Source organism: Aspergillus pseudotamarii, assembly GCF_009193445.1.
Source record: "Aspergillus pseudotamarii strain CBS 117625 unplaced genomic scaffold BDV38scaffold_4, whole genome shotgun sequence".
Taxonomy (NCBI): domain Eukaryota; kingdom Fungi; phylum Ascomycota; class Eurotiomycetes; order Eurotiales; family Aspergillaceae; genus Aspergillus; species Aspergillus pseudotamarii.
The window spans coordinates 371552-397991 of NW_022475018.1; the positions used below are offsets into that span (position 1 = coordinate 371552).

Here is a 26440-nt window from a genome sequence, read left to right on the forward strand (position 1 = left end):
GGCAGACATGTAATATAATAGAGCAAAGGCCTATGATCTGAATGGCAGCGGTGAATGAGAATTCCCCGACTGATGCCTGGCGCAACTCTGCCAATCCGTGTTGATCTCAAAGAGCATAGGCGTAACAGTTAGAACAAAAAGAAACGCGCTTCCGCCGCCCGACTTACCTAATTGACACGTGACCCCAGCGGGATCCGCAAATCTTGTCAAGGAAAAGCTCCCTTTCCATCTGCGAACAACACGGTTAGACCCGGTCTATTCACCACGCACGCATCTATTCTTCTGTGAGGGTACATTTGTTGGATTTGTTTGGCGACTCTATGTTGGACGCTATTTCCTGAGATGGTTACAGTTGGTGGTGGTGGCGGTTCGAGCAATCCGCTCAGTTTCGACTTTCGCGCGGGCGTGGTCTTTGCATCTCGATAGACGTGACCGAAACTACAAGCGATATCCTGTACGAGTTTATCACCTAAAAACCGAGAAACACAAGCCACCATGGCGCAAACACAACCGCAGCAGTTCTCCCAGTCTTTCTCCCCTCCGGGGTCCTCCCCCTCTCCGGGGGCAGCTTCCCCGGTGAATGGTGGCGTCCCTCCACCGGTCAAACGACAACACCTCTCACCTCTCCCACAATCACCTTATGCCTCACCGAGCTTTGGAACGCTACAACTCCCCCAAAACCAACCGATGCCTGTAAATGGAGCGAATCTGAACGGTACAGGTCAACAAACACCACAAACACCCGCTCCCCCACCTGCAGGCACCATGGGACCACCTTCTCGACCAGTAGAGAAAGCGACAGATGCCGCAGAGCTTACAGATGTCCTGGCTTCATCCGGTATCGATGTTAGGGAGGAGGAGGCGTTTCTTACCAGTAGTTACTCAGCTCCGGGGACCCAGGCACAGCAGCCACCAAGACCCCAACAACCTCTCACGCAACAGCAGCCACAACCTCCGCTGAATACATCCTTTACATCACAAGCTTCAACAGTATCAACACAACCTAGCTTCACAGAACCTTCACCATACAAACCGCCAGCAACTCAGGAATCATTCTATTCTGAGCCACCACCAGCAGCCCCCGCTCCGTTTAAAGACCCCAATGAACCAACACGAGAGGATACCGAAGCCGCCAGACGTGCTCAGTACCACCTGCAAGAACCATTCTTATTGACGAAAGTTTTGGAGCAAAAATTGCAACGACGTGGCTTTGAGCTTGGGGTTCGTATACCAGCCGAAGGCTTGTTTCATCCGGTACCAGGCCGTCCGCAACCGATCGAAGTTACTGGGCCCGACGGATCATCTGTTGTACGTACTGGGCAGACCATCTTAAATCAAGAAGGGGCACCGTTGGTGGACATACTGAACTTGATGTCAATCTCTTGCGAAGAGCGATTGCGGGGCGTCATCGACTACTCTTCTACGCTCGCACGAAGCCGACGTGCCCACTCACATGGAGTTGTACCTGTTGAATTCAAGGACATGGCTGTCTCGGCTGGTGCCCCCAACGGGACGGGGGCAGTTGACAAAACGCCACTCAAACGTGTGTTGAACTCTTGGTAGATGAACTTTTCTGACGTTGGCTAACAGCAAAACATAGGACCTCATTCAGCGACCGAGCAACCTGCAGCCAAATCACTAGCTGAGAAATATCGTGCGCTTATGGAAAGGGACAATTCTAGCGAAGAAAGCCGAGCTGCCAAACGCGCCAAGCGCAGTACCAACGCGATCCTAGGCGAAGGCGGCCCCGTGAGGGCCGAATCCGTAGATATACCTGGCTCCGGTGCCTCTACACCGATCCCCGACAAAGCGCCGAGCATCGATAAGAAGGGAATATCTAAGAAAGAGGCTAAGAAGCTCATGGATGCGAAGGCAAGCGAGGCCCAGCAACACCAGCAGTCTGTGGAAACCGCACGACTCGCCACCAATAGCATGCTCTCTGGTCGTATGTTTGGAACCAAGAAGTCCTACTCGTGGTTAAATCGGGGGCCAGCAGCCACCAGCAGTGGTTTTTCTACACCGTCACGTGTCAGTACCGCAACCCCAAGCGGGACGAGTTCCGAGAAGCCTGGCCGTGAACAAGCCATCGTGCCCGCGAAGCGACTGGGAATGTGGCGGGAGGACAAAGACAAGGGCTCGGGGGTTCAGGTCCGAGACATCTTATTCATGCTCGAATTGGATGGCAGAGGCTCCCGACACGTGCAGAAAGCGTATTCGAAGGATTTGAAGGAAGACCGAATAGACTGAATGGGCCTTCTTCATGTCCTATATGAAATGAACCGTTGATGCTAGTTTCGCTGCATTCTCGACTTAGCATTTGATCTTTCTTGTCTTTCGAGGTCCGCACAGTTACTGCGCAGGACCGTGGTCTCTGGCGTTGCGGTCGGTATATTCTTATTTTGCTCAACACGTCCGCCTCGGGTGTCCCACGCTTGTTCTTGTATTTTTCTCCGCGTGCATTCTTCCTCGAGCCCGGAATGGAGTCACTGCATATGTGTGCCGTTTCTTTTCTTTGGCCCTCTACTACTTACTACTACTACTACTATTATTATTATCACGAGTACTCGATTTAATTGGGGTGGGATCTTTTTTTGCAGAGGTCGCTGCAGGATACATTCACCTTGCTTGTTATACCCTTTTGTGACGGTAAGGGGGAAAACAAATTATAAAATCAGATAACCTGATGAATGTAAACTTTGTCTGATGGTTTTTTTTTTTTTTTTCTCAACCCGACCGACCCGGTGCTTGTAGAGGATAATATTTGCAAGGTAGAGATTGAACTGCGTACGGTGGACAGAAAGTATACCTACTCGGGTCACGTTCCAGATTTCCAGAGTATGTATTCAGTCTCGACTGTACTGGGGTCAGGGCCAAACGTTGGAACTTATTGCGGGAACCTCTACGCACCAGACACGCAAGCAGAAGATCTCATGCGTAGATCGTATCGTCATCACATTAGCACCCACATTATCATTCACTGCCACGGGAGACACATCAATTCACATCACAAGAGCAAATACCGAGGGATCCCCGAGGAACTTTTCTTCGATTAAACCTTGACATGGTGGCAGTCCCAGATTCAAGTGTCAAAAGACTGACATTGAGGTTGAGTCGATGAACAAGATGACATCAGTTCGCAGCGAGCCAAGGGAACCTGACCGCAAAAAAGCGGAGAGGCTCCATCCAATCCCATCCAATCCCATCCAATCAATCGCCCCAGCGGCGCCATCACTCGGATGGGACTAGCGTTGTATGTATGTATGTATGTAAGTAAGTACTGAATGTATGTAAGTGCCGGGGGAAAAAAAAAAAGAGAGAAAAAGGAAAAGGTCAGAAACTTCCTCCTAGTATGTATGGGGCATGTATGTACCTACTTCAGGAGAATTAAATTACTTCTGCGAGGTAATTAATCAAGTAAAACTGTGTTTCAGTACAAGCAGTGGTTGCTCCGGTCGACAGGAAACGCCTTCGACACACATGGGCTTTCCCCATCGTCGCCACACCGTTTGTCAACCAACCTCAGATCGACATTGCATTTTCGCTAGGATAGGAGAAGGGGGGAAAGAAAAGCTTCGTGTTACCCCTAATTATGATATATATTGGCATTTGGAAGAATTTGATTCATTTTAAATTATTTCGAGAATGTTTCTGTATCCGGGGAGGAAAAAGAGGAGCCCTTGTGCTGCTCTGGGGACGGCGGTATTTAGTATTTTTTACCTATAAATGGGGGAGTGGATGGGACGAGTAAGGCTAGACTCCCGGCGCTATTCATGACTGGGTTGCCCCGGGCGCTGCAGTGCACTTTGATGAGCCTTGCGATCTGCGAGTCCCATGGCTGTGTGTGCGATGGTTAAACGTCGGCTGTTGCGTCGTTTCCATAGGGGATTTCCATTCGGGGCCATATCTGGCTCATTCTCCTCACAGATATACTCTTTCTATGTATGCCTGTCCTTGTATAGATCGATCATGTATGGAAGGATGTACCTTTAGTACGAGTAGTACTATAACCGAATGAGACAACAACCCTAAGACACGTTGAAGAGATCACCTTGCCTGCGTCTTGCACGATCTGAATCTGCTTGACGACAGAAATAGATTAATTAATTAGATTAACCACCAGAAGAGAGACGGGCGGTCCACCCCAGGAGTTGCTGTCGGTTGGAAAACCGCTGGTGCGTGTCATGACCGAAACCAATGCCTGCTCAACCTCCACGAGTTGGCCATTAATTCGTTCAATTGGCATTTGCCAAAACATCTTCGCCGTGTGTCGTTAGTTCGGGGGATTTTTCTCGAGGCACTGAATATCGGTCTTTTGATATTTTTCACCAGAATTATTCTTTTCCTTCCATACAATATGTTTATTTTTCCATTCTTACAATAATTATTATGATGATTCGGTGCATAATCCCTTTTACTTGATCGATCTCCTTTTGTTGTATTGTTTGTATTCTCTCCTTGATTTATTATTATTTCTTTTGTATCCTATTGATCCGTTTCGCCTCAGCAGCAGCCTCACATTCTCTCTCTCGATTCCCCTTCCGACTCCGTCCAGGTAATAAATCAATCACCTGTTCTCTTCTCCCCTGCCTGGTTTTTACGTACCGAAACCGATGTCAATGGTACAGCCCATTGTCCAAGCGAAGCAAATCAGACAAACGTGAATCCTACCGTTCCCTCCATCCAATTTATTCCCATGCAATGTTCCCCATTTTCCTCCTCCTACTAGTATTTACCTTCTGAAGGCTTCGCTGCTCCGACCGCCTCTCAGTCATCATCCCCCACGCCTTTCAACTGACTCTCGCTCCCATCTGCTCTCTTCTTCTCTCGTCCACATCGCCTCTCTGTCTATATTTCCCCAGGACGACTTTTGCTTCATTGCCAATTTTTGTTGTTTTCTTTTTTTTTACCTCTTTCATTCTTTGCGTGGTCAATCGGATTTGCCGTCTATCAAATCGACTGGGAGCATTACGAGAAACTCCGGGTTTCCGACCTGGTGTTTCGAGTCCCCTGTCTTTTCACCACAAAACCCCCCCCCAAAAAAGTAGATTACGACGGTCTACTGCGATCCGACGGGGTTAGACCTCCTCTACCCTTCATAATTCTTCTCTCGTGCTTCGCCAGCATCCGCCGCTCCGACGACCGGCTGGATTTCTCTCCTCACCATGTCGACTCCCTCCACCGCCACTGCGACACACCCTACGCATCATCAGCAGCACTACGGATATCCTCACCACCCGCCCTACCAACCGAACCCTCCCTATCCGACCACGTCCGCCGCGGCCACCTCTCGCCTTGCCACCACCTATCCCTACGCCGTCAACCCGGCAACTGCCACCCTACCCTTTACACAATCTCCAAAGATCGTCTCGGCGGCTCTCACGCCGGCAACGACCACGGCAGCCATGCCCCCAACCCACAATGGAGTCAGCGCTAGCGCGGCCCCAACCCAGACCGGAAGGAGGAAAAAGCCAGATTGGGGCGAGTTCTATAAGAATGGTATCCCGAAGGAAGTTATTGTCATCGATGATAGTCCACCGCCGGAGCAGCCCAAGGGCTCCGCTCGCAGCCTCGCGACGACGTCCACCGTGACGGCTGCCTCCAACGGAAACCTACCCCAGCCCGCGGGAAAGAAACGGCGCACCGGGGTCGAGTCAGCGTATGATGTGACATATTATGATCGTCCGTCGTTCTCGATCAATCCTCAGCATTATGGAGAGGATTCTTCTGCTGCTTCGATTTCAACGGATCGCACAACGTCTCTGCATACTACTGCACCCACTTCTCTTTCCCAGGGAAGCTCTGGTGCGAGCAACGGTGTTTACTACGAGGATGCTAATATCGGACAAAAGCGGAAACGGGTTACCACCCGCAAATCTGCTCGAGACGAGCAGAAACGGCGAGAGCTAGAGAATGCCGGTGATGCGTTTTTGAACTATATTCCACCTCCCAAGCCGATCATCAAGGCAAAGGATGTTCCAGTGCCCGTGGTTCGGGATGTAAGTGGCTCATACCCTTTTTCCTTTTTTTTTGCATTATGGTTAGGGTCGGAGAATTTAACATACTGCAGTACGCAAACCGAGGAGAAAAGTTCGATGACGATGATGGTCATTATATTGTAACACCAGATACCCCATTAACAGACCGATGTGAGTAACACCCTGGTGACTGTATATACGTGCTTGACTGACACCTCATAGATTCGATCATCAAACTCCTTGGCCAGGGAACGTTTGGAAAGGTGGTGGAAGCGTATGATAAGCATCGCAAGACCCGTGTTGCGGTCAAGATCATTCGTTCCATTCAAAAGTACCGGGACGCGTCGCGGATTGAGCTTCGAGTGCTGTCGACGTTGGCTTCAAACGACCGGCAAAATCGAAACAAATGCATCCATTTACGCGATTGCTTCGATTATCGCAACCATATTTGCATTGTCACGGACTTGCTGGGGCAAAGTGTTTTTGATTTTCTGAAGGGCAACGGCTTCGTCCCCTTTCCCAGTAGTCAAATTCAGAACTTTGCTCGGCAGTTGTTCACCAGTGTGGCATGTAAGTGCTTCTACCACCCCAAGCATCGGTAATTCAATACTGATATCACATAAGTCTTGCACGATCTCAACCTTATTCACACCGACCTCAAGCCCGAAAATATCCTCCTTGTCAGTAATGCCTATCAAACCTTCACCTACAACCGCACGATCCCATCATCGTCACACGCAATCTCCCGCAGCGCACGTCAAAGACGAGTTTTGTTGGACAGCGAGATTCGTCTGATTGATTTTGGATCCGCGACCTTCGATGACGAATATCACTCGTCCGTTGTTTCCACCAGGCATTACCGGGCGCCAGAGATCATCTTGAACCTCGGCTGGAGTTTCCCTTGTGATATTTGGAGTATCGGCTGTATACTTGTCGAGTTCTTCACCGGGGACGCTCTTTTCCAAACCCATGACAATTTGGAACATCTTGCCATGATGGAGGCTGTAATAGGCGACCGGATTGACACTCGTCTTGTAAGACAAGTGATGCAAGGTGGACGGAGTGGGAGCCAGAACCAGTCAGCCAAGTATGTTACGTCGCCGCCTTAGGTGTTGAAGAAGCGCTAATCAGTGTTAGGTACTTCATCCGCAACAAGCTTGATTATCCTAACGATGAAACCACTCGTGCCTCGCGGAAGTATGTGAGGGCTATGAAACAATTGACAGTATGTAATCGGTTCCACCCGTTCAACTTCGGAGGTCGTTGCTAAATGTAGCAGGATTTTATTCCCACCACCACCAAGTTCCACCGTTTATTCCTGGATCTTCTACAACGCATTTTCGTTTATGACCCCAAAAACCGAATCACAGCCAAGGATGCTCTCAAGCACCCCTGGTTTAAAGAGTCCATCGTGGATGATGGCACTGAAGCTCTGCGGATTGGGGAGCAGTTGCAGCGCAACACCCAACGCCGCTAGACCGACACGTACCTCTGATGAGTACCTTTTCGGCGAGTCATCGTCGTGTTGATCTCAAGTGGCTATAAGACACTGGTGCCTCGATGGCCAGCCAGTCTGTAATTTGCATGAGTACGGGTTTATAAGTTACGATAGATGGTTTATTCTTTTGGTTATATGCATCATCGGGATGATAGCCATGTCCACGATGATCGATAATGCAGCGGAGACTGCCGACAGGTTGTCTCTGGGGCTAAAATGGGATGCCCACGGGAGAAATGGCCCAGCTTTCTAGCGGTTCTTCGAAGAAGCCATCGACATCTGAAGGAATGCAGCGACCGGAAGGAATGGACAAAAGTGTAACGACGCCAGTATGGGTTCTTATTTATTTATTTATTACGGAGGACATGCTTGTTTTTACTTTTTATTTTTTTCTCACTTCTATTCGCACAACTGGGGGTCAGGATCTGGGGCTTGTGGGATATGGTCTTGTTTTTTTCTTCGTTTGATATCTTCTCCGCATCGTCGATGTGCTTCATTTTTATCGGATTTTATTCATCGTCTTCTGGGGCGCTCTGGTGATATGATACAGGATTATATCTTGCATAGTTGTCTGGTATATTGTTCCTTTTCTTCGTTCTCGCGGTAGTGCGTTTGACGGTCACTACGATCAGTGCCATCGGGTCTTCGTCGGTGGCCAGAATAGCCGAATGATGCCTGTGCATGTTCTTCCTCGCCTGTTAGAGGAACTCTGATGGTTGCCTTTGTACTTATAGGACTATACGACCCCTATACGTTAACGACTGTTGAAATTGTGCCTTTTTCGTTTTCCCTTGTTAGGTTGACGCGATGGCGGCTGATATCGGACTTGATGCGATGATGATCAGCAAATCACGATATATCTCAGGAGACACTACGAGACGATCTAAGCACGATAGTCACGCTAGTGGCATAGACTACGGCCAAATACCCCTCTTTAACGAACCCCTCATGTTATATACTCAGAATATTCCCATTGGCAGCCAAACCCACCTCTCTTTCAACACATCATGGGCAGTATTGAGACCAACCCGGACGTGCCTTGCGCATTTCATGAGCTCACGATATCTCAATACCACTCGGCACTCATCCATGGACGAACGACATGCGTCGCAGCAATCACAGCGTATATCACCCGGATAAACCAGTACAACAGCACCCTGAAAGCGATTCTAGCCATCAACCCTAACGCCCTGCATGAAGCACACCAGAAAGACCAGGAACTCGCGTCTTGCGTTGACAATACCGACAGGGACAACCCTCAACTCACTCTCCGACCTCTGCACGGCGTCCCAGTAATTCTAAAAGACACTTATACGACTGCCTTTCTTCCCACTACATCTGGCGTTCAAGCTCTTCGCACCCTAACGACCGACACCTCATGCACAGTCGTGCAGAACCTCCTAAACAATGGCGCCATTATCTTGGCCAAATCCAACCTGCACGAGTTCTCGCTGGAGGGAATTACACTCTCTTCACTCGGCGGTCAAACCCTAAACCCCTATGACCTCACCCGCACCCCTGGCGGCTCCTCCGGTGGCACAGCCGTCGCCCTGGCGACTAACATGGGACTGGTAGGCTGTGGCGGCGACACAATGAACTCACTGCGGTCCCCAGCGTCTGCCTGCGCAGTGGTTGGTTTCCGGCCGACTCGGGGACAGGTCTCCCGGAGAGGCATTGTTCCAGTTACAGAAACACAGGATGTTGCCGGGCCGATGGGTCGAACGGTGGGGGACGTGCGGATTCTCTTCGAGGCAATGAGAGGAGAAGATCTGGGAGATCCCGCGACCTCGAACCCGCTACGATATCAATCACTCAGCCATATACGTGCGTCCAAAATAAAACTAGGCATCGTAAAAGACTACTTCAGCGACGGGACCACGACCGAAGGTTTAACGATCAACAAAACCATCTATGACGCATTAGCTAGGCTTAGAATCAACTCACCATCCATTGACCTCGTTGAGATTCCTCATATGCCCGACTGGGACGTCTTACGCCTCCGCACTAAAGCAGACACCCAGGCTTACGAACTCCGCACCGTACTTGACGCATTCCTCAACTCACAAACCGTAACCACGCCGCAAAAATCCTTGGCCGCCATCGCAGCAAGTGGCCAATACAACTCCCAAGCCATGACAGCCGTGTTCGACCAGACACTCCAAGGCGGTGAATTCACTCCCACAAGCCCCGAGTACTACTCCCGACTTGAGAGGATAGAATCTCTCAAGGAGTCAGTGGAACGGTGCTTCCAGGAGTATGAACTCACGGCCTTAGTGTATCCGCATCAGAGACAGCTTGTTGCAAGTGTGGGGTGCACAGTTCAGCCAGGTAGAAACGGGATTCTGGCGGCGTTGACAGGAAGACCGGCTATTTGCTTCCCTGGTATGTTGATCCATATCCAAATGCGCCTTTGTGGTGGATGCCTGGATAGATACTAGACTGTCAAGTGCTCATATCCTTCCAGCAGGGTTCAGTCCCGAGACGCCCTCCGCACCACTGGGCATCCCCATCGGCATCGAACTAATGGGCCAACCCTGGAAAGACCAGGAGCTGTTAGACATCGCGCAGGAATTCGAATCCGTCCTCACGGCAAGAAAACCGCCCATTTTGCACCTAAACTAACCATATACATAACTTCTAGACAGGTACAGTATACACGTATATAACCTTCGCAGACCTTGCCTCGATATGTACATCTACCAACCATGAAACATACTATCAAACCAATACCTGAAAATCCAAATTCTTCCTCCCAAGCTCATCTACAAACTCCCCAACAAACCCAAACCCACACTTCCTCAACACAGCCTGACTCCCTAAATTCTCCTCCGCAGTAGCAGCCCACAATCCATCCGCAACAACCACAGCATCATCCCCCTGCCCCTGCCCCTCTAAAACCCGCTTAATCTCGCCAAAATGGCCCAATACCCCCCTCGCAGCCTCCGTCGCATACCCTTTCCCCCAAGCACCAACACGAAACCCGTACCCCAACTCCCACCGCACCCGATTCGACCCCGCCGGCCCCAAAGGCGTCGCCAACCGCTTGATGCCAATCGTCCCGATTACCTTCGGTTCGGGATATAGAGTACTTGGCTGTAGTTCCCGAATAGCGAATATGATATTCGGATAAGGTTTTTTCGGTGATATTGTAGTATCATTGGTATCAGACACTGCTGGACCGCAAGATGATAGCATCCAGTCTATCGTCTGGGAAATAGTCGTATCCGGTGTTCCGCGTGACCTATTCTACCAGTTAGCATTGAACAAGCACTATACTAATCAATAACAGATAACAGAATAAAACATTCATAAAACAAAATCAACACAACCAAAAAAGAAAAAAAAAATTAGAAACGAACCCCCATTTCGCAACTTCCGGATCCCGACGCATCTCAAAGACATCCTCTGCATCGGAGAGGACGAGGGGTCGAATATCAAGGCGGGTAGTTTGGAAGGATATCATTGCGAAAAGCTTAGAAATATCAAGTATGTGGATTGGTGTTCTGTTCAAAGCGTCAAGGAGATATTGGGGTGGGTTTTATGGGGCTGGGAATTTATTCGGTGAGTGCGTGAGTGCGTGAGTCATTTTTCGGGGGTTTGAGTTAGGGTAGGGTGTCTCTCTCTCTCTCTCCTGGGATTTGGGACTAATTTATTTGAGACTTGGGGTTTGTCGGATTATATTATTCTGTTTTGGGGGGTCAATGTATAGTTGTATGGTTTGTATTGGTGTTCTTGGGTTTGGGATTAGGGATGTGATGTGATGTGTTTGTTATATTGGAGATATATGTACTGACCCTTTAGGTCGAATTGTGGTTGGTATTTGTAAACTGTCTGAACTACTGGTATGTATAAACTATGCTTGGAACTCCTTGTAGAGTATCAAATGAAATATGGAGTGAAAATGAATATACCAAAACCGACGTCCTTTAGTGCAGGGTCGGGGTTGAATCCATGAGGGTTGGCTACTCAAGTCACGCACGTCCTTAGGATTCTGTTCCTGATTTGCTTCCATAAGAGGGTGATCAACTGTGACTTGTTTTTTTGGTAATATACTCTACATCATGCATATTCTTAGGTTCTGAGTGGGAATTATAAGATGATTAAATACAGTAATATGTGTGGTAGAGGAGATTTGGTCTGAGGATTAAGGGTTGTGTTTGCGGATGGGATGTAAGCTCTCTCTTCATTGTCTAGATTGCCAATACAATTCGCGTACTGTAATCTGGTTACGATGGGGCAGCTCATTCTGGAGCGCTTTAGTGGGAAGAAGTATGCTATACATCTTGAGTTGCGTTTGGATTGGGACTACCGTATTGGGCACATCTAGGGCTGCCTTTGCGTTGGAGAAACGAAGGGTGTATGAATGAGTTTGCGCAGTGGGCATACAGAGTAGCTGTAACTCTATAAACCGTTCAATAAGAGAGTAAGATATCTATGTAATCTATCCATAGCCTGTATATACGGACTGAACCTTTCCTGTCCATGATGCGCCAACATCAAAAGGGTAATAGAAACGGAAGAAATGAAATTAAACAAAGCTGTGTCCCAAACGTCAACCATGCAAACTAAATCGGGGGAGCTTTACATCCCCCGGTTGAACTCAACCATCCCGTCCTTGCCACCCTTCTGCCAGAACTCCTCCTCTAAAGACTGCGCACTGATAGCCTGGCGCTGCGGGAAGGCTCCCAACGCCAACGGCAGGGCAAACAGGGATGTAGCAAAGATCAATCCCAGGTTTAGAGGAAGCACCATACGGGGCCGAGCCTTGAGCCACGCCGTCTTCTCCAACCGGAGCAGAACCAACGGTGGCAAGACCATGATCGGGGTCGCGTTCAGCACACGACTGACCGCAGTCTCACCCACGGCGATGGTGGCCGCCTTCTTGCTCTTACCCAAGCTCTGGATCGGCTCGCCGGTCTCCTCCCGCTTCTTCTTCTCAGCCTCCGACAAAACCGGGTAGACGTCGATACCCTGGCGGATCTCCTCACCACGCATGAGGAACACGTTCAGGGCGCTGGCGCTGGACACGGCAGCGAAGGGTACCAGTCGGCCGAGCATGAGTTTAGTGCTGGGCGACAAACCCTTCAGACGGGGCACGAGAGCGTTCAGACCCAGTGCCACCGAGCACGATGCCGACACGGCCATCAGGTATGACTTGGCCATCTGGGAGTAGGACAAAGGGGTGGACTTGTTCGCATTTGCGTTGTTGACGGCAACGTTCAGCGACTGGTTTGCAATCTGCCAAAGAAGTGTACCAGTGGTCTGACAAGCTCGTATTAGCCGATGACCTGGCTGTGTGTCACACAAGGGTTCCTCCTACCTGCAGCCCGGGGGTAAGCATGCCGGCTGTCACCACGAGGTTGGTCATAACGTAGCAGGACATGCGGAAGGGAAGGAAAACCGGTTCGCCGGTGTCTAAGGGGGTTAGTTAGACCTATTCAAGATATATCGCTTTGGCAACGGACCTGGGTGCAGTGTGGAATCGACGACCTTCTTCGCACGCCACAACTCGGGTGTCATAGCGGGAATGTGGCTCTGCTTATACGAGGAAATGAGCTGCTTCGCACTGTCCAGCCCCGACGAGGAAATGAATAACATCCTAATGAATCTTAGTCCAGGCACAGTAAACCAGACGCATGGACAATATCATGCTGGCAGGGCTCTCAGTCATGAGGAGTCGGAGGGAGCATACCTCGGATCGGCGATGTCAGCCGAGTGTCGCACACGGCCCCAGTATGTACTCAGGTCATACTGAGAGGGAGGGAGATCCCGATTGCCAGGAATGGAGCTGGACATGGCCGGAGAGGGAGCGTCACAGATGGCAAAGGCAGCACCTCTCGAGAAGGGTTCCTGGAGTGAGCGACTGGGGGGGCAGGACGGAGGAGGGGGTGGAAAAAAGAGTCACGGAAGAAGAAAATCATTTACAGGAACCACACGCGCTATCGGAGGCGGTGAGCCCGATAAGGTGCCAGGTCCACCAATGACAGAGCGCCAATTCCAGAGGGTCGGCAAGGGTCCCGTCACCGCCTTTGCAGCGGATTTAAGGAACCGGATATCAGTCCGAGAATAGCCGCCCAGGTACCCTTTTTCCTATTTATTTATTTTAAGGAATGAATGGACGTTCACGATGGAATCGTTGATTAAGTACAGTTCATTCAGAATACTCGGTCCTATCCAGTTGATGGGCCACGGGCTCCATCCTGATTTTGTCCAAAGTCACTAGTTACAGTAGTACATAGGTATCACGTAGGCCGCTCGCCTTGGCAATTAATACAAAAATTAGGAAAGAAATAATAAACGGCAGTATCTCACCAGGGATGCATAATAACATAGCCACCAATGTACAATGGTGAGCCAAAACATGTTTCAAGGAAATATGGGGGGGTATGTCTAAGGTTATCGCACAACGAACAAAGGAGACCCGTTAAGAAAAAAAAAAAAAATAAAGAAAATAAAGAAAACAAGAACGAGTGTGGTCGTCAGTCAAGGGACCTCATCATGAGGGCCGAGGGGAAAGGCTGACGCGAATCGTGTCATGATCTATCCATGACAGGCGCGCAAATTGCTTGCTTGCTTGCCTGCGGATGTGGGGGGTTCGTCGTCATAATTTCTTTTACCGGAATCGATAGGATTTGTGGGCTAATGGCGACGTTGGTGCATGGCCAACGTTACCGACAGGGACCCGGATACGATTTCTCCGGGATGGAGTATGGGCACAGAACACACAGACATAGACCGATGGCAAGTTAGCTCGCTCCAGACCGACACACTTGGTATGTAGCCAGTGGCTGCACGATTCACTATATCAAATCAGTTTCCTGGTCTGGTTGCAAGGTTTCGTGGAGAGGGTAAATACCATTGAATCATCAAGTGGCCACCATTGTCCATGGAATTACAGATACATCTGGTTCCATTGCTTGGATTGCTGTATCGGTCGGTGCTTGGGGTTGCCAGATCAGGATCCGTCATGGTCGTGGGGGACGTGTTCGGGGCCTTGAGATTGAGATCCAATTCGGCGCCAAATCGGGGTGGTGAGGAACGGAGGTGCGCCAAGGAGCGTGACGATCGGTTGACCCGTGAGCCGAAGTTGACCGTGTGGGACCGAGGAATGCGGCCTCTCTCCTGAAGTACCTTTCGGAGTGCATGCTGGGCATCGCCAGATTCCTCTTCCGAGTCAGCTAAGGGTGCTGGAATCGAGCTGGCGCTGCGGTAGGCCATGTCGGACGGGATGATCATGGATTGCCGCTTTGGCGTACGCTTCCAATCATCCAGACCCTGTCTATAAGTTGGCCTCCTGGCTAGACCCCGAGAAGAACCGTTCCAAGGTGATGCCCGGCCCGATTGGGATGAAGCCGCAGTAGAGGTGTAGGAGCCCTTGGAATGTGGCCGGGAGCCCGAATCAGAAAAAGTTATCGAGGGATTCCGGCTGGAAACGGTGGGATACTCCGAAAACTCTGTCGAGTCATATTCGCTTTCGGTCGTCGAACCATCCAAGTCCATCCCAGTGAGAGGGTCCGACAGCCCAGTAGCGGCTTCAGTGACGGGTTGCATCTCTGCCTTCGCTCTACCGTCCTTGCCAATCCGTAGGACAACGGACTGGGAGCGCCTGGGAAGGCCAGCAGCGACTGAATTGGAGCGCTGCAGTGGCTGCCGCTGGGGTTTTGTGGGTGAGGATCTCTTGGAAGGGCTCTTCCGGATACCACACGAAGACGACATCATTCCACCGAACCCGGGACGCTGTGCGGATATAGCACTCTGGGTGAGACTCCGAGTCAGCGTCGGTCGTGCCTGTCGAGGAGTGAAATCGTCGTCGTCATCGTCGATGTACGTGGGCAGCTTCTGGTGCACACTCTGCGTGCGTCGAAGTTGCTCCCTTTTAGATTCTTCGGTCTGGTGATGGTAGGGCTGACGTCCTGGTCTCGAGAAAAGTCTCTTGTCCGGACTAGGCTGGGGTCCTCCGAAGCGACGGGCCGGAGAGCTCAGAAACATGGCTGGGTCTTCCGCCTTGTGGATGGGAATACGGGGGGAGGTCGAGAAAGGAGCGGGAAATAGGGCAGCATCGGTGGGAGCCGCAGAGGTGAGACCATATGCATTGCTGTTGAACTCCGGCAGATCTAGGGTTCCCTCAATCGACGGCAATTGCGGGATGTGAGGGGCCTGGGAGAAGGACGGGTGGTTCATGTGAAATGAATCAGTCGTATGGTTATCAAAGAAGTCAATGTTACTTCCGGACAAGCCCAAGTCCCCGCCCTGCGGCTCGAGGTCATGATCCCAGAACAACCTCTGCTGAGGAAAGAAAGGAGACGCGGATGGATCAATGCCGGCCAGCTGGAAGGGGTCCGGAGACGTTTGCAGATCGCCAAACAGCCTAGGGGACGCTCCCATTAAACGGCTTGGAGTCTCCAGATGCCCACCGATGGCACTCGAGGCCGACGGCCGTCGTCCCGTCCCACTGACATTCTCCAGCCCAGTCACCTTTCTCCTGGAAGCACTGCTGGGCGGCGGGGTCTGCATCGAGGCAGCCGATTTGGTTGATTCCACCGTCCGGGGACCTTCTTCTTCAATGTGTCCATTGGGTTTGGTCGCCCGGATGCGCTTGGCTGTATCCGTCTCCTGTTCCGGTTCCTTCAGGTTCCGTCCATTGACTGACTCTGCGCCCGTGTTTGGCAGTCGGAGGGGGTTATTCAAAGGTGTACTCAGTCCGAACTTCTGGGGGGTTCGGAGGAACTCTGGGCTCGAAGCATATGGATCCGAGGTGTCCCAGGTGACTCTGGGGTCGAAGAAGCTCGATTCGAGCTTGGGGGTTTGAAAGGCCGAATCGTCAAAGATCGTGGTCGGAGGAGTCCTCGTAGGTGTCTGAGGTTCGCCGTTGGGATAGCTGAAGCTGAACATGATCGCAGGCTCGGTCAGCTTCATCTTTCGGGGTAATGAGACGGAGCTCGTTTGGAGCTCCGCGGACCACAAAACCAATATCCCAACCACCTCAATTGGGTGTACGCCACAACAAAATGTAGAAACAATGTGAGTCGAGACAATTTAGGCAAGACGATAGAATCTGTCACAGTATTTCGATACAGAACTAGTGGGTGTAGAAACAAGCCCCGCCTGGGGGCCAAAGGAATTAGGTCCGGCGTAGATAGATTGACCAACATACCTGTGGACGGGGTGATCCCAACTCATGTCAGCAACGCTGTGATCCTAGCAACCATTCAACACAAGCTGCCAGGCAACCCTCTGGGGCGATGTCCAGATATTTGGGAGCCGTCCGGAATGTTAGAGTGGAGGGGTTCGGTAGGGATCGATTGGCGGATAAAGGTACGCCTCCACAAGCTCATTTGAAGCCGAAGCTAGAAGGCCACCTAGCTCAGAGAGAAGAAATTTATGAATGAACCCCGTCGGAAAGAAAATAAAATGAGATAAAATAAAGAAACTGAAAATTAGAGCATAATCCTCTATCTTTGTAATTGACGACCACAGGAGCAAGACAAAGAGGCGAGGAGGTTTGAACGAAGATAGGGCGAGTGGGAAGGTGGTCGAAGGTTGGTAGGAAGGTTCTGATGGGAGCTCCTCCTAGACAAAGGGAGAGAGTGGAGGAATGCGTACAGTGTGACCTGCCTCGAAAGCCCTTTATGATCAACAGTTCTTTGACCTGAGACACCGAGACGAGTTGACAGTCAAGCGGAAGAAGAAGAAGAAGAGCGTTGTGAAAGAAGGAGAAGAATATCAAGTTCGACCGAAGAATTGGTTGCAAAGAGAGGGGATTTTTTCTTATGTTTTTCTTTTTCTCTGTTGGTAATTTAGTAATGATTTGACAGGTTTTTTTTTATTACTGTCTTTTTTTTTTTTTTAATGTATCCGCAGATCCACTGAATGGGGACCTCTTTTTTTTCCACTACAAAATTTTTATTTAATGAATTATGAAAATACCCAGTATCAAACGAGATCCGGATCTGCTGGGAAAAATAACAGTTAGTTTAGTACAGGTACTTTTAATCCGTTCCGGGTAATAATTCGATCAGGCTGCGACCAACCAAAAAAGAGCCATGCGATTTAATCAAATCAAAAAGCCTCACAGTCCGATCGCCCTCCACTTTTCGAGTACTAATGTCTCGTTCGGGTGGAGACGACGCCGGTTGGTGAAGGAAACGAGATGAGGCAGACATGGATAGCTGTGCAAGGCTACTACCATCCTAGGAAAGGAGTTGACTATCCTCGGTTTCTCTTTATACTCCTACGATATAGGGTTGTCAGTGTGAGTGTATGGGTGGATTAACGAAGGAGCTCGGAATTCTGGAGCTGTGTAGGGTAGGGTATGGTAACTGGGGTGATTTTTTGCAGTTGCCATGGTTGTCAAGAGAAGTATATATATACAATAATTACAGAACTCCCAGAAAAAAAAAATTGACGTACGATGGATATACATCCGATACTACAAATCAACCCGGTACCTCTCCCGCGGGTGGGACAAGGATCCAATTATGACCGGGAATGGAACGAAATTTTGAAAACGGAAAGAGTATACAAAAGAACAATGGAACTGCAAAAGACGGGTGTGAGTTGTACCTGACTCGAATACGACCACATCTACAACGGAAAAGCGTAACCCTACTTAACTACCCCAGGGAAACATGCAAAGTGCAAGTGATATTCCCCAAAGATGATTGATCATTGATCTCAATGTTTGACGAATTAAGCCCGCGTTGGAGCGTCATTGGTTCCAAAGACAAGGAACGGCCGCCTGCCTTTCCGTGGATCGTCTGGCTCCATCATTTAATTTAAGCACGATCTATTTGCTGGCGGGTTTTGGTTGGTTCTGACTTGGAGCCCGTCTCCTCTTTTTCCTTTTTGACCTATAGTAGTACTCCATAAAAGGTTCCTTGTTCGCCCAGAGAGGAAGTATCATACTATGTCCTCCCAGCATGAAAGGAACCCATCACTCTCCGTGACCAAAGGGTTTGCTATTTCCTTTCGGGACAGAGAGGATTGAGAGAAATCGAAAGGAACAAACAACGAGAGCATAAGGTTTGAATAAAATCGAAACTCCTTACGAGGTCCGACGCCGATCCAAACCGCATTTGGTGACGACAAGACTGACCCTGGTTACTACCCGAGTTAAGAATTTATACTCCTACGAGACTACGTAGACAGTTAGTTAGACTACCTAACTTACTCACTACTAACGGACTGACCCTCGGACTCCCTTTCAACTGGGGTCGCTCTCGATTCCTGTCGTCCATCCAACCAGTGACCTCTCGCCCCAAACTCAGGCCGGTTTTTTAGTGTTTGATTTTTGGACATTTTTTATTTTACTTTAATTGTTTTTTTTTTTTCAGCTCCAGCCTCCTCTTTCTCCTCCTCTTCGATCGGCTCTGCCCCCACGGGCTGACGGACTGGAGAACGATGGAACCGAATGACGACATCCTAGGTGGTACTTTTTAACTACTGTATAAACCTCGTACGCGTTCGGCGTTTTCCTTGAAATCGACACCCAGGGCACCATCTTCCCCGGAAGAGCCGTCCCCCACTGTTTTCCTCTTCTTCATATTATTTTTCTTTTTAGTTCCGTATTCGATTGAATATGATCCATTCTATTCGTATTGACAGAAAACGGACAAATGATGACGTTAACGATTACAGTTCCAACCGTTAGTTTCGGAATATTTAATGGTGGACGGAGGGAAGTGAAAAGACTATTTATTCTATCTAGACCGCTAGGGCATTCAATTTCCATCACCCTTCCTTCCCCCCGTGACCGACTCCAGCTAATATTACCCGTTTAGGCATAACCACATTCAGGCGATCGGACATGAGGCGACATTCTAGACTCTCAACTTGCACTCTCCAAGTTGCCCCTGTCTTGCCAGCGTTGATCCGTCCAATGAGACTCTTACGGTGCTCAGCCCGATGGGGCCTGAAACTCCGGTCAGCAATACTATTACTATTCACTCACTTTCAGGGCGTCAGCATGCTCCAGGGAAATTTGATATGGTTGGGGGGCCCTTTCCGAGGTTGCTCCTGGTGTGACGTTTAATTATGAAGCTACTAAACCGGTTATTCCATTCCATCAGGCGATTTCCTTCCCCACAGCGATTCTCTTTACGGTCGGCATGATTCCTAAGTCCTGATTCCTGAGTCCTGACAGTAACAGCAAACAGTGCGAACCAGAGATGGCTAGTGCTGCACGCGAGCATTGGGACCTGCAGCGAACTAGTAGCGGCCTGCGGTGTAATCCCGCAGGAATAGCTGTACATCGTGCATACACTCGAAGAATAATGGCCATCCCCCCTGACATGGCGGCGCTGCAGCCTAGGTGATTGCCTAACTACCTTTATTATTATCATTATTCTTTTCTCTTTTTTTTTTTTTTTTTTTTTTTATCAACATGCTACTCCCCGAATTCGATTGGCCTCGCGGTTAAAGTTGAGAACATCGGTAAGGAGTTCGATCTGCCAAGATCAATATTGTTGGTCTTCTTTCAGGATCAACATTTTGCATACCACTTTGGTCAAGTTGCCAGCTGTACGGGGTACCGATAACCCTACTTATATTCCCGTTCCTGCCACCACAGTTTGATGGGAATAATGAACAGTACCGAGAGGATGTTTTGGCACGACCCTCAATCTATATATATTGATCCTACAATTTGCAAGATTCTTTAGAACAATTTAATATGTTAACCATTTACTGTGTACCTCTCGCTTCGATTGACCATTCCAGTCACACCCGGCTGGGCTCGGGTCGGACAAGTCCGGCTGAGGAGTATCTCCTCTCAACCCTTAATGGCTTATCGTTAAAAGTTATATATAGTGGCCCTTGATAAGCGACATGGATTAACTTCCAACATGCACGATTCGGGCCAATCCAAGTAAAGTCTATGGACGATTTTCAAGAAACTCAACCACAATTTAGAATCTTAAAAGTATGGTCAAGAACCAACAGACTTTAGATCTCATGCTCGAAGATCGATAACTGTGTTTTGGCAGGTGCTCACCTCACCTTACATCGACATGTCTCTCCCTCGTGCCGGGTAGATCCTTGTGATCTGATATCTGTGCATCGTACATCGTACATACCCCCTATTGCCCCTGTGGGCTAAGGTTCCTGGGGATAAGATTGTCTCTTATTTTGCCCTACTGCCCCTCTAGGGCTGTACCCCTAGACTGCGTTGCTTTGGGATACCATGGGCTGGATAGCAACGCTTGACAAATCCCATGGTACTATCGCACTATGTGCTTGTTTTTGGCCAATATCTATCATTGAGAATTTAAATAGATACAGGCGGATGCAAGATTCGATTCATATTAGTCCCTTTCTGTATATTATTATCCTTGTCTTCACCGTTTACATTCACATTGTAATTGTTTAGGTTATGGCGTCAACTATGATATAGATATGCCTGATGATCTTTTACTGGTTACTGCTTCATGGTCTCCATGTAGGACAACTGATCATTTTTTCCTGTTTGAATCATTGTATCTCGTCTTAATTCTGGGGTTCATTGGTTGTTCGCACCAGCAGACCTTGGCTTGCCTATCACGCTAGTAATTCCCTCTTTTGTCCTTTGCTTTTTCGGGACTATTCGGAGCCGAGCGATATGATGTCTAGTTTCGTTCATTGTGAAATGAATGATAGTATCGCAGTCAACTCGTCTTTCTAGCAGTATATGGCATACTTTTTCATACAAATAATAGCTTACGAATGTCTCGAAACCGCTATAAATCGTATATAAATATATGCTTTGTATACGAAAGATAACAGTGTATCTCCAGTTGCATGAACCAAAGGCCTACAAGCACTCAGACTATATAGAGACTTTATGTACAGCATTTTTCCCGGTACCTGGGCGGCAACTTGCTTTTGCCAATAGGAGCGCTACCATCGATTGTTCGAGTTTTGTCATTCGAGTATAGAATGTTAATAATCCAGTCTGCACGGAACGCCATCTTTAGTAGCTTCAAAAGAGATCATCGAATAACAGCATCTTCGTGCCAATGGTCTTAACATTGTGTCCAACTAGTGCCCCAGGTTCAATGCAAGGTCGAGGGGAACATTGAAAACTCGCCGTTTACAAATACCTGCTGCCCTTGTGGAACAGGTGGCCAGATCAAAACATAGCCAATCAACAAGACTGAAAGCAGCAGCTATAGCATGAGAATTCCGTAGTTAGGCATATATGAAATAACTACTAGGTACGTCGTTTTGTGCTGGAGTTGCATAAGCTTCGCACTGAAGCCAGAAAGAAAAGAGTCTGTTTATGGAGGGACTTTGCAATCTCTATACCACCTTCCATCCCGGTGGACGGGAACGACTTCTTTTGGCCCTCGGATTAATATTCTAATTTGGATATTACTGCCATCTTAACAACTGTGTTCAGTAACCTGCGGTCAGAAGGCGATAACGTCTCATTGAAGGTGAATTGTCCTTGCATTGCGCGAGACCCTTTTGAGTACGAAGTAGAAATCTTTGATTGCCATAACTGTACCTGACGGATTGCAATACGCTGACAATCACGGAAAAACTTGACGATACCACTCATAACACTGTTATTCAGACAGTCATTGATTAGCCATTTCGTCGACAGCACTCGGGCCCTCAGGGTAAATACTCTCTACTAATCAGCAGAAGTAGCAGTTGAAATTTCAAGCACTGCGGGTTCCTAACTGAGTACCTCAGTAGACCAGATAATGCCACCTTGTTCTAGAAATTGGTCTCGAGAGTTTGGAGTTATTTGAGTTGTCCATACCAGATAACCCCCAACCATCGTGACGTTCTCAGAGACCTATCCATTCCCACCAGACGTTGCTGACACCTCAGGCATACACATGCACTCTAGACACCAGCCACAGTCCTCAGCCACTAGTTCCCCGCGGAATCGGTGACCGCTCGGAATTGATACGCGAGGGTTTTGGGCAGAAAAGTGAAGATCATCGCCCTCATCTGGCATACGTATTTATGCATGATCCATACTCTCTGGTTGAATGCCGCGAGGCTTAACTCCCCAAAATGGATTTTTAAACAGGCTACATCAAGCTACATGTCCACGTCATGGCGACACCTTCTAGTTTCACCGTTTGTGTCAGACATCGCTCTTTCTCTTCCTTATCAATCCCTTGATGTTGGTAGTCGGTGATATCTATTAGCAGCCGAATTCGGGGGCCAGGCTACAGCAAGCACTTCAGAACCATCTATTATTACGAATCTCGTATCATCGCCACTCTTTAAACTAGGCTGGATCTCGCAATCTATCTTCCCCATAAATTTATCTAGACTCATTTGCCAAATAACATGACATCGGCGAACAGAATCTCCCGGAGACGTGCTCCGAGGAGGTCGGGAGGCCGCCGAAGGAATCTCCCGAAAACCTTTACTCCTCCGAAATCGCCTCAGTCCATCCTAGCTCAGGCTCGCAGAAATAGTCTCACGAGCAGACGTGGTCGTGGAGGGCTTTTCGGTACCGGCAGTAACAATAGAATAGCCCGCGCAGAGCGCAAAGGTGGGGGACGGACTTCGAAGTATTCCAAGTTCGGTTTGATCCCGCGGTCAACAGAACCGTTCGAAAAGGTATGTGTGTGGGCGTGTGTTTTCTTACGCTATTAAATGCTGGGTTACGTTTGGGGACCCTCTCCCCCTGACCCTTACCTGCAGCTGCTAGCGCATGCAAGAATGTCTCGCTAACGGGAGTCCACGAACAGAACTGTTTTGAAAAGGAACCATTTGCCACAGGTTATGTGTTTGTCCCCAAGGGCGATGTCTATGTTACTCGTAACTGTCGAACGAACACGAAGGAATCTGAGCGCACAGTCTATACCGTGTTTGTAAGGGATGATGTTGCCCCGTTAACGATTAAGGTTCTAACCGGCTGCAGGACAAGACAGGGAAGAGGACCCTCGGCATCCGTGTGCCATCTGACATCTACGCCGCTGTTCTCGAGTCTGCCGCTGCGACCGCTGAGACGCGCGCAAATGCTGTCAAAGTTCGCGACGAGAAAGACCTGGCTCACTCTCGACAAATTCTCCGCACTCAATTCCCATTAATGCCTGCGGAATCTTTGGAGGCGATTCTGAATCACGCATTTCTCAAAGGTTCCGGTCGAGTCGGACGCACGGGGACCAAATCGGACGAACGCAAGGCTGATTTGGCGGTGGAGGCTCATATTCGACACATGCATACTCCGTATGAATCCATGCTCCATGCTGGGGCGGGCCGCGAAGAAGCCCGAAACGCGGTTTGGCAATTGGTTAAAGCCATTAAGACTGCATGGGAAGGTGGTGATTCTCAGCCTATGGATGTGCTAGCTCTGCGCAACCGGATGGTGGAATCGAATTGATGCCAATTCAAGTTGGATACGTCCCATGCATCCCAACGACGGACGCCGAAAAGATCACTATTAATTCTAAATTTTTCTTACAGCACGATTCTGGGCGTCAACACGACGCTCAAAGTAACGATATCATGGCTCAACCCGAACTAAGAGAACGAAGAAGACAGGGAAATGACTTGTTACGAGGAGACGAAAGATACCCTATGTGCTTGGACATGCATAGACTACATTTCCATAACAATGTTATGTTAGATTCAACGATAGAGTATGTGGTCTCACCGTCGCTGGTGACTTAGACACACTCGTTAATGGTTTTGCTATTACTACTAGTTTTATGAATTGAATCTTGCAATATTGAATCTGAGATGCTTTGAACCACACAAAAACAATGATCATACAGTCCCACCACTACACTAAAACCCAACATAAGTTCCAGGATTATCTTTATCCGGAAAAGCAGGCTTAACCTTCGACAGAAAGTCCTCCCAAGAAAAATACCCAACATTCGTAACAGAAACATCATTTACCTTCCTATCGCGATCAGGAACAAGGATATCAACCATACAACACCCATCCAACAACACCGGAAATCCAAACTCCTTCCGCTTCTCAAGTATATCCTCAAACGCCATATTGTATATCCACGCCTCCTTGAACACCTCTTCAGCCGTCTGCGCCCCAGACGGGAACCTCCAATACACCCTGATACGATGGTTCCGGGGCTTGCCCCGTGGATTGGCATAACGCGCCTCCTCCTCTGTCATTCGACGCTCTAGTTCCCGTCTAGAAGCTAAGATGACATCCTCTGGGTCCTGGGGGCTTGTCCGGGGGTCGATGTCGAGGTAGATCCCGACGATGTTGGTGTGCTCTTCGGCGCGGAGGCCGGCTTCTCTGAGGGTTCTTTTGCGCGAGGCGTCGAAGGCACTGGTGGTTGTGCGTTTTCGAGGCTTGAGGGGGGTAGCTAGTGTGTCCATTTTGGGGGGCTGGTGTTGTTATTTGGTATGGGGTAGGGTTGTGGAGGGTCGGTCATGGGAGGTTAGTGAGAGGTGGAATGTGTGAGTATTTATGTCTGAAGTTCCTGGCGCTTTGGGGGGTGGGATTGTTGGCCTTGAAGGGATGTAGTAGTTGAGATCAATGGCGTTGGTGTCGAGTGTTCATTGTTACTTTTATAGAATTGGCTGTGCAAAATAAGAGTTAGGCTTGGATTATTGCTGTTCCTGGGTATGCTTTATCACTCTATATAGAGAATCATAAAGGTATTATAGTAGCTTTAAAGAAGATTAGTGTATCTACGATGCTAAAATGAGCGCAAAGACGTTTATAGTGGATACCAATGACATTCAATTCAACAATAACGATAGACTCAAAGCCAAAAACATGCGCATGTCCTTTTTTCTCTCATCTTCCAACAACTATCAACGAACTCAACAATGGAGACAAAACTAGCTCAACTCAACTAGTCATCTAAATCTATTGTTTCAGAGCATTCTGCCCGCTCCAACCATTCTAGTGCTTCGCATGGCGCCCAATCCTCATAGGGCTTTGCAATAGCATATTGTCTGTCATATTCCTCAGCGGCCCATTTAGGATCAGCCTTAGTCATGGTATAGCCTTTAAAGACCTCGATCGGCAATTGTTCTTCTTCGAGTTTCGACATGTGCTCATTTGCTTCATTGGCATGCTGGATGAAGCTATCTAGAGCCTCGAGAATAACGCTGGACGTTCTGGCAGTAGGTTCCATCTCGAACATGAAGAAAATTCTTTCCTTCCATTCCGCGAGATCGTCGTCCGGGAGTCCTGCATAGCCATTGTCCTCCTCTGACTCATCGCTTCTGCTCTCGCTACCAATCACCCTCCTAGTCACTTCATTTATAGCATCGAGAAGGGCCTGGCCAGTACTGATTGGGTTCTTAGGTATGTCGACAAAAACAGCGGCAAGGTTACTCTGAGTCGCGTCGAGCATCATACATTGAGAGAAGAGGCTCCCTCTACGTCCAAGTTCCTTCTCTGTGGGTTGGTAATGACGTCGCATCTCATGTTTGAAAAGGTCTTCTTGGGGGTCATACGGGTCTGGCATGACCCAACGTGGTTGTTGTCGGTTGGGCTGGGGTGCTGATCTGTCATTGTGCTGGCCATTCATCTTGCCTCGTAGTCAATGCGCTTGGGGCTAGAGATTTCGTTGCTTCTTAGAGGTGTAGATATTGACAAAGAACTAGGGATACTTGAGATGGTGAGCGAACAAAGAAGTCAAGGAATCAGAGAGGAGTGAGTCCCTATTTATGCCTGTAGACTGAAGGGAAGCTTCTGTCTTTCCTGGGAAATACTAATTTCGGAGGATAAAAGGATGGTAAATCCAGCAAGATATACTGCCATTCTGCTTGTGTTAGGATAACTTCAGACAGTAGACGCTGCCTTTCGCGGTAATTTTAGTAACTTCCCAGCATATGTAAAGGGTTCTGCCACTGGAGATCACCAACGTGGTCAATCTTTTGACAAGCTATTTGATTTCTCCGTGTCATAAAAATGCTTTTGAGGAACTTAACGAGGTTGTTCTCCTACTTTCACACTTGAGGTTTCTGCCACTTTGGATGTAGGATATCAGGTGGTAAAGACATTAATTCCGTTGTTACAGAATATTTGCGTATA

The 26440-nt window shown here is 48.9% G+C and overlaps 10 protein-coding genes across 10 annotated transcripts; 5 read left to right on the forward strand and 5 right to left on the reverse strand.

Annotated features, from left to right (window-relative positions):
* The first annotated feature begins 243 nt into the window (after nucleotides 1-243).
* BDV38DRAFT_125550 (uncharacterized protein) lies at nucleotides 244-2695 on the forward strand. Its single transcript, XM_032051197.1, has 2 exons — nucleotides 244-1543; nucleotides 1601-2695. The coding sequence occupies exons 1-2, from the start codon at nucleotides 496-498 to the stop codon at nucleotides 2245-2247; spliced, it is 1695 nt and encodes a 564-aa protein (XP_031918566.1). The 5' UTR covers nucleotides 244-495; the 3' UTR covers nucleotides 2248-2695.
* Nucleotides 2696-5035: 2340 nt separating this feature from the next.
* Nucleotides 5036-7530, forward strand: BDV38DRAFT_125577 (putative protein kinase (Lkh1)). The gene is made up of 6 exons (XM_032051198.1): nucleotides 5036-5996; nucleotides 6068-6146; nucleotides 6198-6545; nucleotides 6600-7062; nucleotides 7113-7204; nucleotides 7255-7530. Coding segments are annotated over exons 1-6 (1818 nt in total). The 5' UTR covers nucleotides 5036-5162; the 3' UTR covers nucleotides 7257-7530.
* Nucleotides 7531-7630: 100 nt separating this feature from the next.
* On the forward strand, nucleotides 7631-10095 carry BDV38DRAFT_267761 (amidase; the record flags this gene model as incomplete). Its single annotated transcript, XM_032056648.1, has 4 exons — nucleotides 7631-7671; nucleotide 7790; nucleotides 8454-9855; nucleotides 9938-10095. 4 exons carry the CDS (start codon nucleotides 7631-7633, stop codon nucleotides 10093-10095), a joined length of 1602 nt encoding a protein of 533 aa, XP_031918568.1.
* BDV38DRAFT_125593 (GNAT family N-acetyltransferase) lies at nucleotides 10052-11029 on the reverse strand. Its single transcript, XM_032051199.1, has 2 exons — nucleotides 10833-11029; nucleotides 10052-10714 (listed from the first exon to the last, which is right to left on the reverse strand). The coding sequence occupies exons 1-2, from the start codon at nucleotides 10934-10936 to the stop codon at nucleotides 10192-10194; spliced, it is 627 nt and encodes a 208-aa protein (XP_031918569.1). The 5' UTR covers nucleotides 10937-11029; the 3' UTR covers nucleotides 10052-10191.
* A 3-nt stretch (nucleotides 11030-11032) lies between these two features.
* On the forward strand, nucleotides 11033-11859 carry BDV38DRAFT_234942 (uncharacterized protein). Its single transcript, XM_032053293.1, has one exon. It carries the CDS (start codon nucleotides 11637-11639, stop codon nucleotides 11838-11840), a length of 204 nt encoding a protein of 67 aa, XP_031918570.1. The 5' UTR covers nucleotides 11033-11636; the 3' UTR covers nucleotides 11841-11859.
* On the reverse strand, nucleotides 11853-13349 carry BDV38DRAFT_234944 (sideroflexin family transporter). The gene is made up of 4 exons (XM_032053294.1): nucleotides 13166-13349; nucleotides 12939-13072; nucleotides 12794-12888; nucleotides 11853-12735 (listed from the first exon to the last, which is right to left on the reverse strand). The coding sequence occupies exons 1-4, from the start codon at nucleotides 13267-13269 to the stop codon at nucleotides 12055-12057; spliced, it is 1014 nt and encodes a 337-aa protein (XP_031918571.1). The 5' UTR covers nucleotides 13270-13349; the 3' UTR covers nucleotides 11853-12054.
* Nucleotides 13350-14028: 679 nt separating this feature from the next.
* Nucleotides 14029-17181, reverse strand: BDV38DRAFT_234947 (PHD finger domain protein). Its single transcript, XM_032053295.1, has 3 exons — nucleotides 16628-17181; nucleotides 14330-16357; nucleotides 14029-14273 (listed from the first exon to the last, which is right to left on the reverse strand). Exons 1-3 carry the CDS (start codon nucleotides 16651-16653, stop codon nucleotides 14087-14089), a joined length of 2241 nt encoding a protein of 746 aa, XP_031918572.1. The 5' UTR covers nucleotides 16654-17181; the 3' UTR covers nucleotides 14029-14086.
* A 5222-nt stretch (nucleotides 17182-22403) lies between these two features.
* BDV38DRAFT_234951 (DUF2293 domain-containing protein) lies at nucleotides 22404-24304 on the forward strand. The gene is made up of 3 exons (XM_032053296.1): nucleotides 22404-23034; nucleotides 23166-23288; nucleotides 23339-24304. The coding sequence occupies exons 1-3, from the start codon at nucleotides 22759-22761 to the stop codon at nucleotides 23798-23800; spliced, it is 861 nt and encodes a 286-aa protein (XP_031918573.1). The 5' UTR covers nucleotides 22404-22758; the 3' UTR covers nucleotides 23801-24304.
* On the reverse strand, nucleotides 24208-24768 carry BDV38DRAFT_278039 (uncharacterized protein; the record flags this gene model as incomplete). The annotated part of the gene is made up of 1 exon (XM_032058626.1): nucleotides 24208-24768. One exon carries the CDS (start codon nucleotides 24766-24768, stop codon nucleotides 24208-24210), a length of 561 nt encoding a protein of 186 aa, XP_031918574.1.
* Nucleotides 24769-25250: 482 nt separating this feature from the next.
* BDV38DRAFT_278040 (uncharacterized protein) lies at nucleotides 25251-25934 on the reverse strand (the record flags this gene model as incomplete). The annotated part of the gene is made up of 1 exon (XM_032058627.1): nucleotides 25251-25934. One exon carries the CDS (start codon nucleotides 25932-25934, stop codon nucleotides 25251-25253), a length of 684 nt encoding a protein of 227 aa, XP_031918575.1.
* Between the last annotated feature and the right edge of the window lie 506 nt (nucleotides 25935-26440).

Bases quoted from the DNA above. Each gene is read 5' to 3' on its own strand.
- BDV38DRAFT_125593 (XM_032051199.1), bottom strand. From the start codon at position 10,936: ATGATATCCTTCCAAACTACCCGCCTTGATATTCGACCCCTCGTCCTC. The intron at 10,715-10,832 runs GTTCGTTTCTAA...CTGGTAGAATAG, and splicing joins CCGGAAGTTGCGAAATGGGG to GTCACGCGGAACACCGGATA.
- BDV38DRAFT_234942 (XM_032053293.1), top strand. From the start codon at position 11,637: ATGGGATGTAAGCTCTCTCTTCATTGTCTAGATTGCCAATACAATTCG.
- BDV38DRAFT_234947 (XM_032053295.1), bottom strand. From the start codon at position 16,653: ATGAGTTGGGATCACCCCGTCCACAG. The intron at 16,358-16,627 runs GTATGTTGGTCA...GATCATGTTCAG, and splicing joins TGGGATCACCCCGTCCACAG to CTTCAGCTATCCCAACGGCG. The intron at 14,274-14,329 runs GTATTTACCCTC...GATTTGATATAG, and splicing joins GGCCACTTGATGATTCAATG to TGAATCGTGCAGCCACTGGC.
- BDV38DRAFT_125577 (XM_032051198.1), top strand. From the start codon at position 5,163: ATGTCGACTCCCTCCACCGCCACTGCGACACACCCTACGCATCATCAG. The intron at 6,546-6,599 runs GTAAGTGCTTCT...ATATCACATAAG, and splicing joins GTTGTTCACCAGTGTGGCAT to TCTTGCACGATCTCAACCTT. The intron at 7,063-7,112 runs GTATGTTACGTC...AATCAGTGTTAG, and splicing joins AGCCAGAACCAGTCAGCCAA to GTACTTCATCCGCAACAAGC.
- BDV38DRAFT_234944 (XM_032053294.1), bottom strand. From the start codon at position 13,269: ATGTCCAGCTCCATTCCTGGCAATCGGGATCTCCCTCCCTCTCAGTAT. The intron at 12,889-12,938 runs GTCCGTTGCCAA...TAACCCCCTTAG, and splicing joins CGATTCCACACTGCACCCAG to ACACCGGCGAACCGGTTTTC. The intron at 12,736-12,793 runs GTAGGAGGAACC...CGAGCTTGTCAG, and splicing joins TGCTTACCCCCGGGCTGCAG to ACCACTGGTACACTTCTTTG.
- BDV38DRAFT_125550 (XM_032051197.1), top strand. From the start codon at position 496: ATGGCGCAAACACAACCGCAGCAGTTCTCCCAGTCTTTCTCCCCTCCG. The intron at 1,544-1,600 runs GTGTGTTGAACT...AGCAAAACATAG, and splicing joins TGACAAAACGCCACTCAAAC to GACCTCATTCAGCGACCGAG.
- BDV38DRAFT_234951 (XM_032053296.1), top strand. From the start codon at position 22,759: ATGACATCGGCGAACAGAATCTCCCGGAGACGTGCTCCGAGGAGGTCG. The intron at 23,035-23,165 runs GTATGTGTGTGG...GTCCACGAACAG, and splicing joins CAACAGAACCGTTCGAAAAG to AACTGTTTTGAAAAGGAACC. The intron at 23,289-23,338 runs GTAAGGGATGAT...AACCGGCTGCAG, and splicing joins GCACAGTCTATACCGTGTTT to GACAAGACAGGGAAGAGGAC.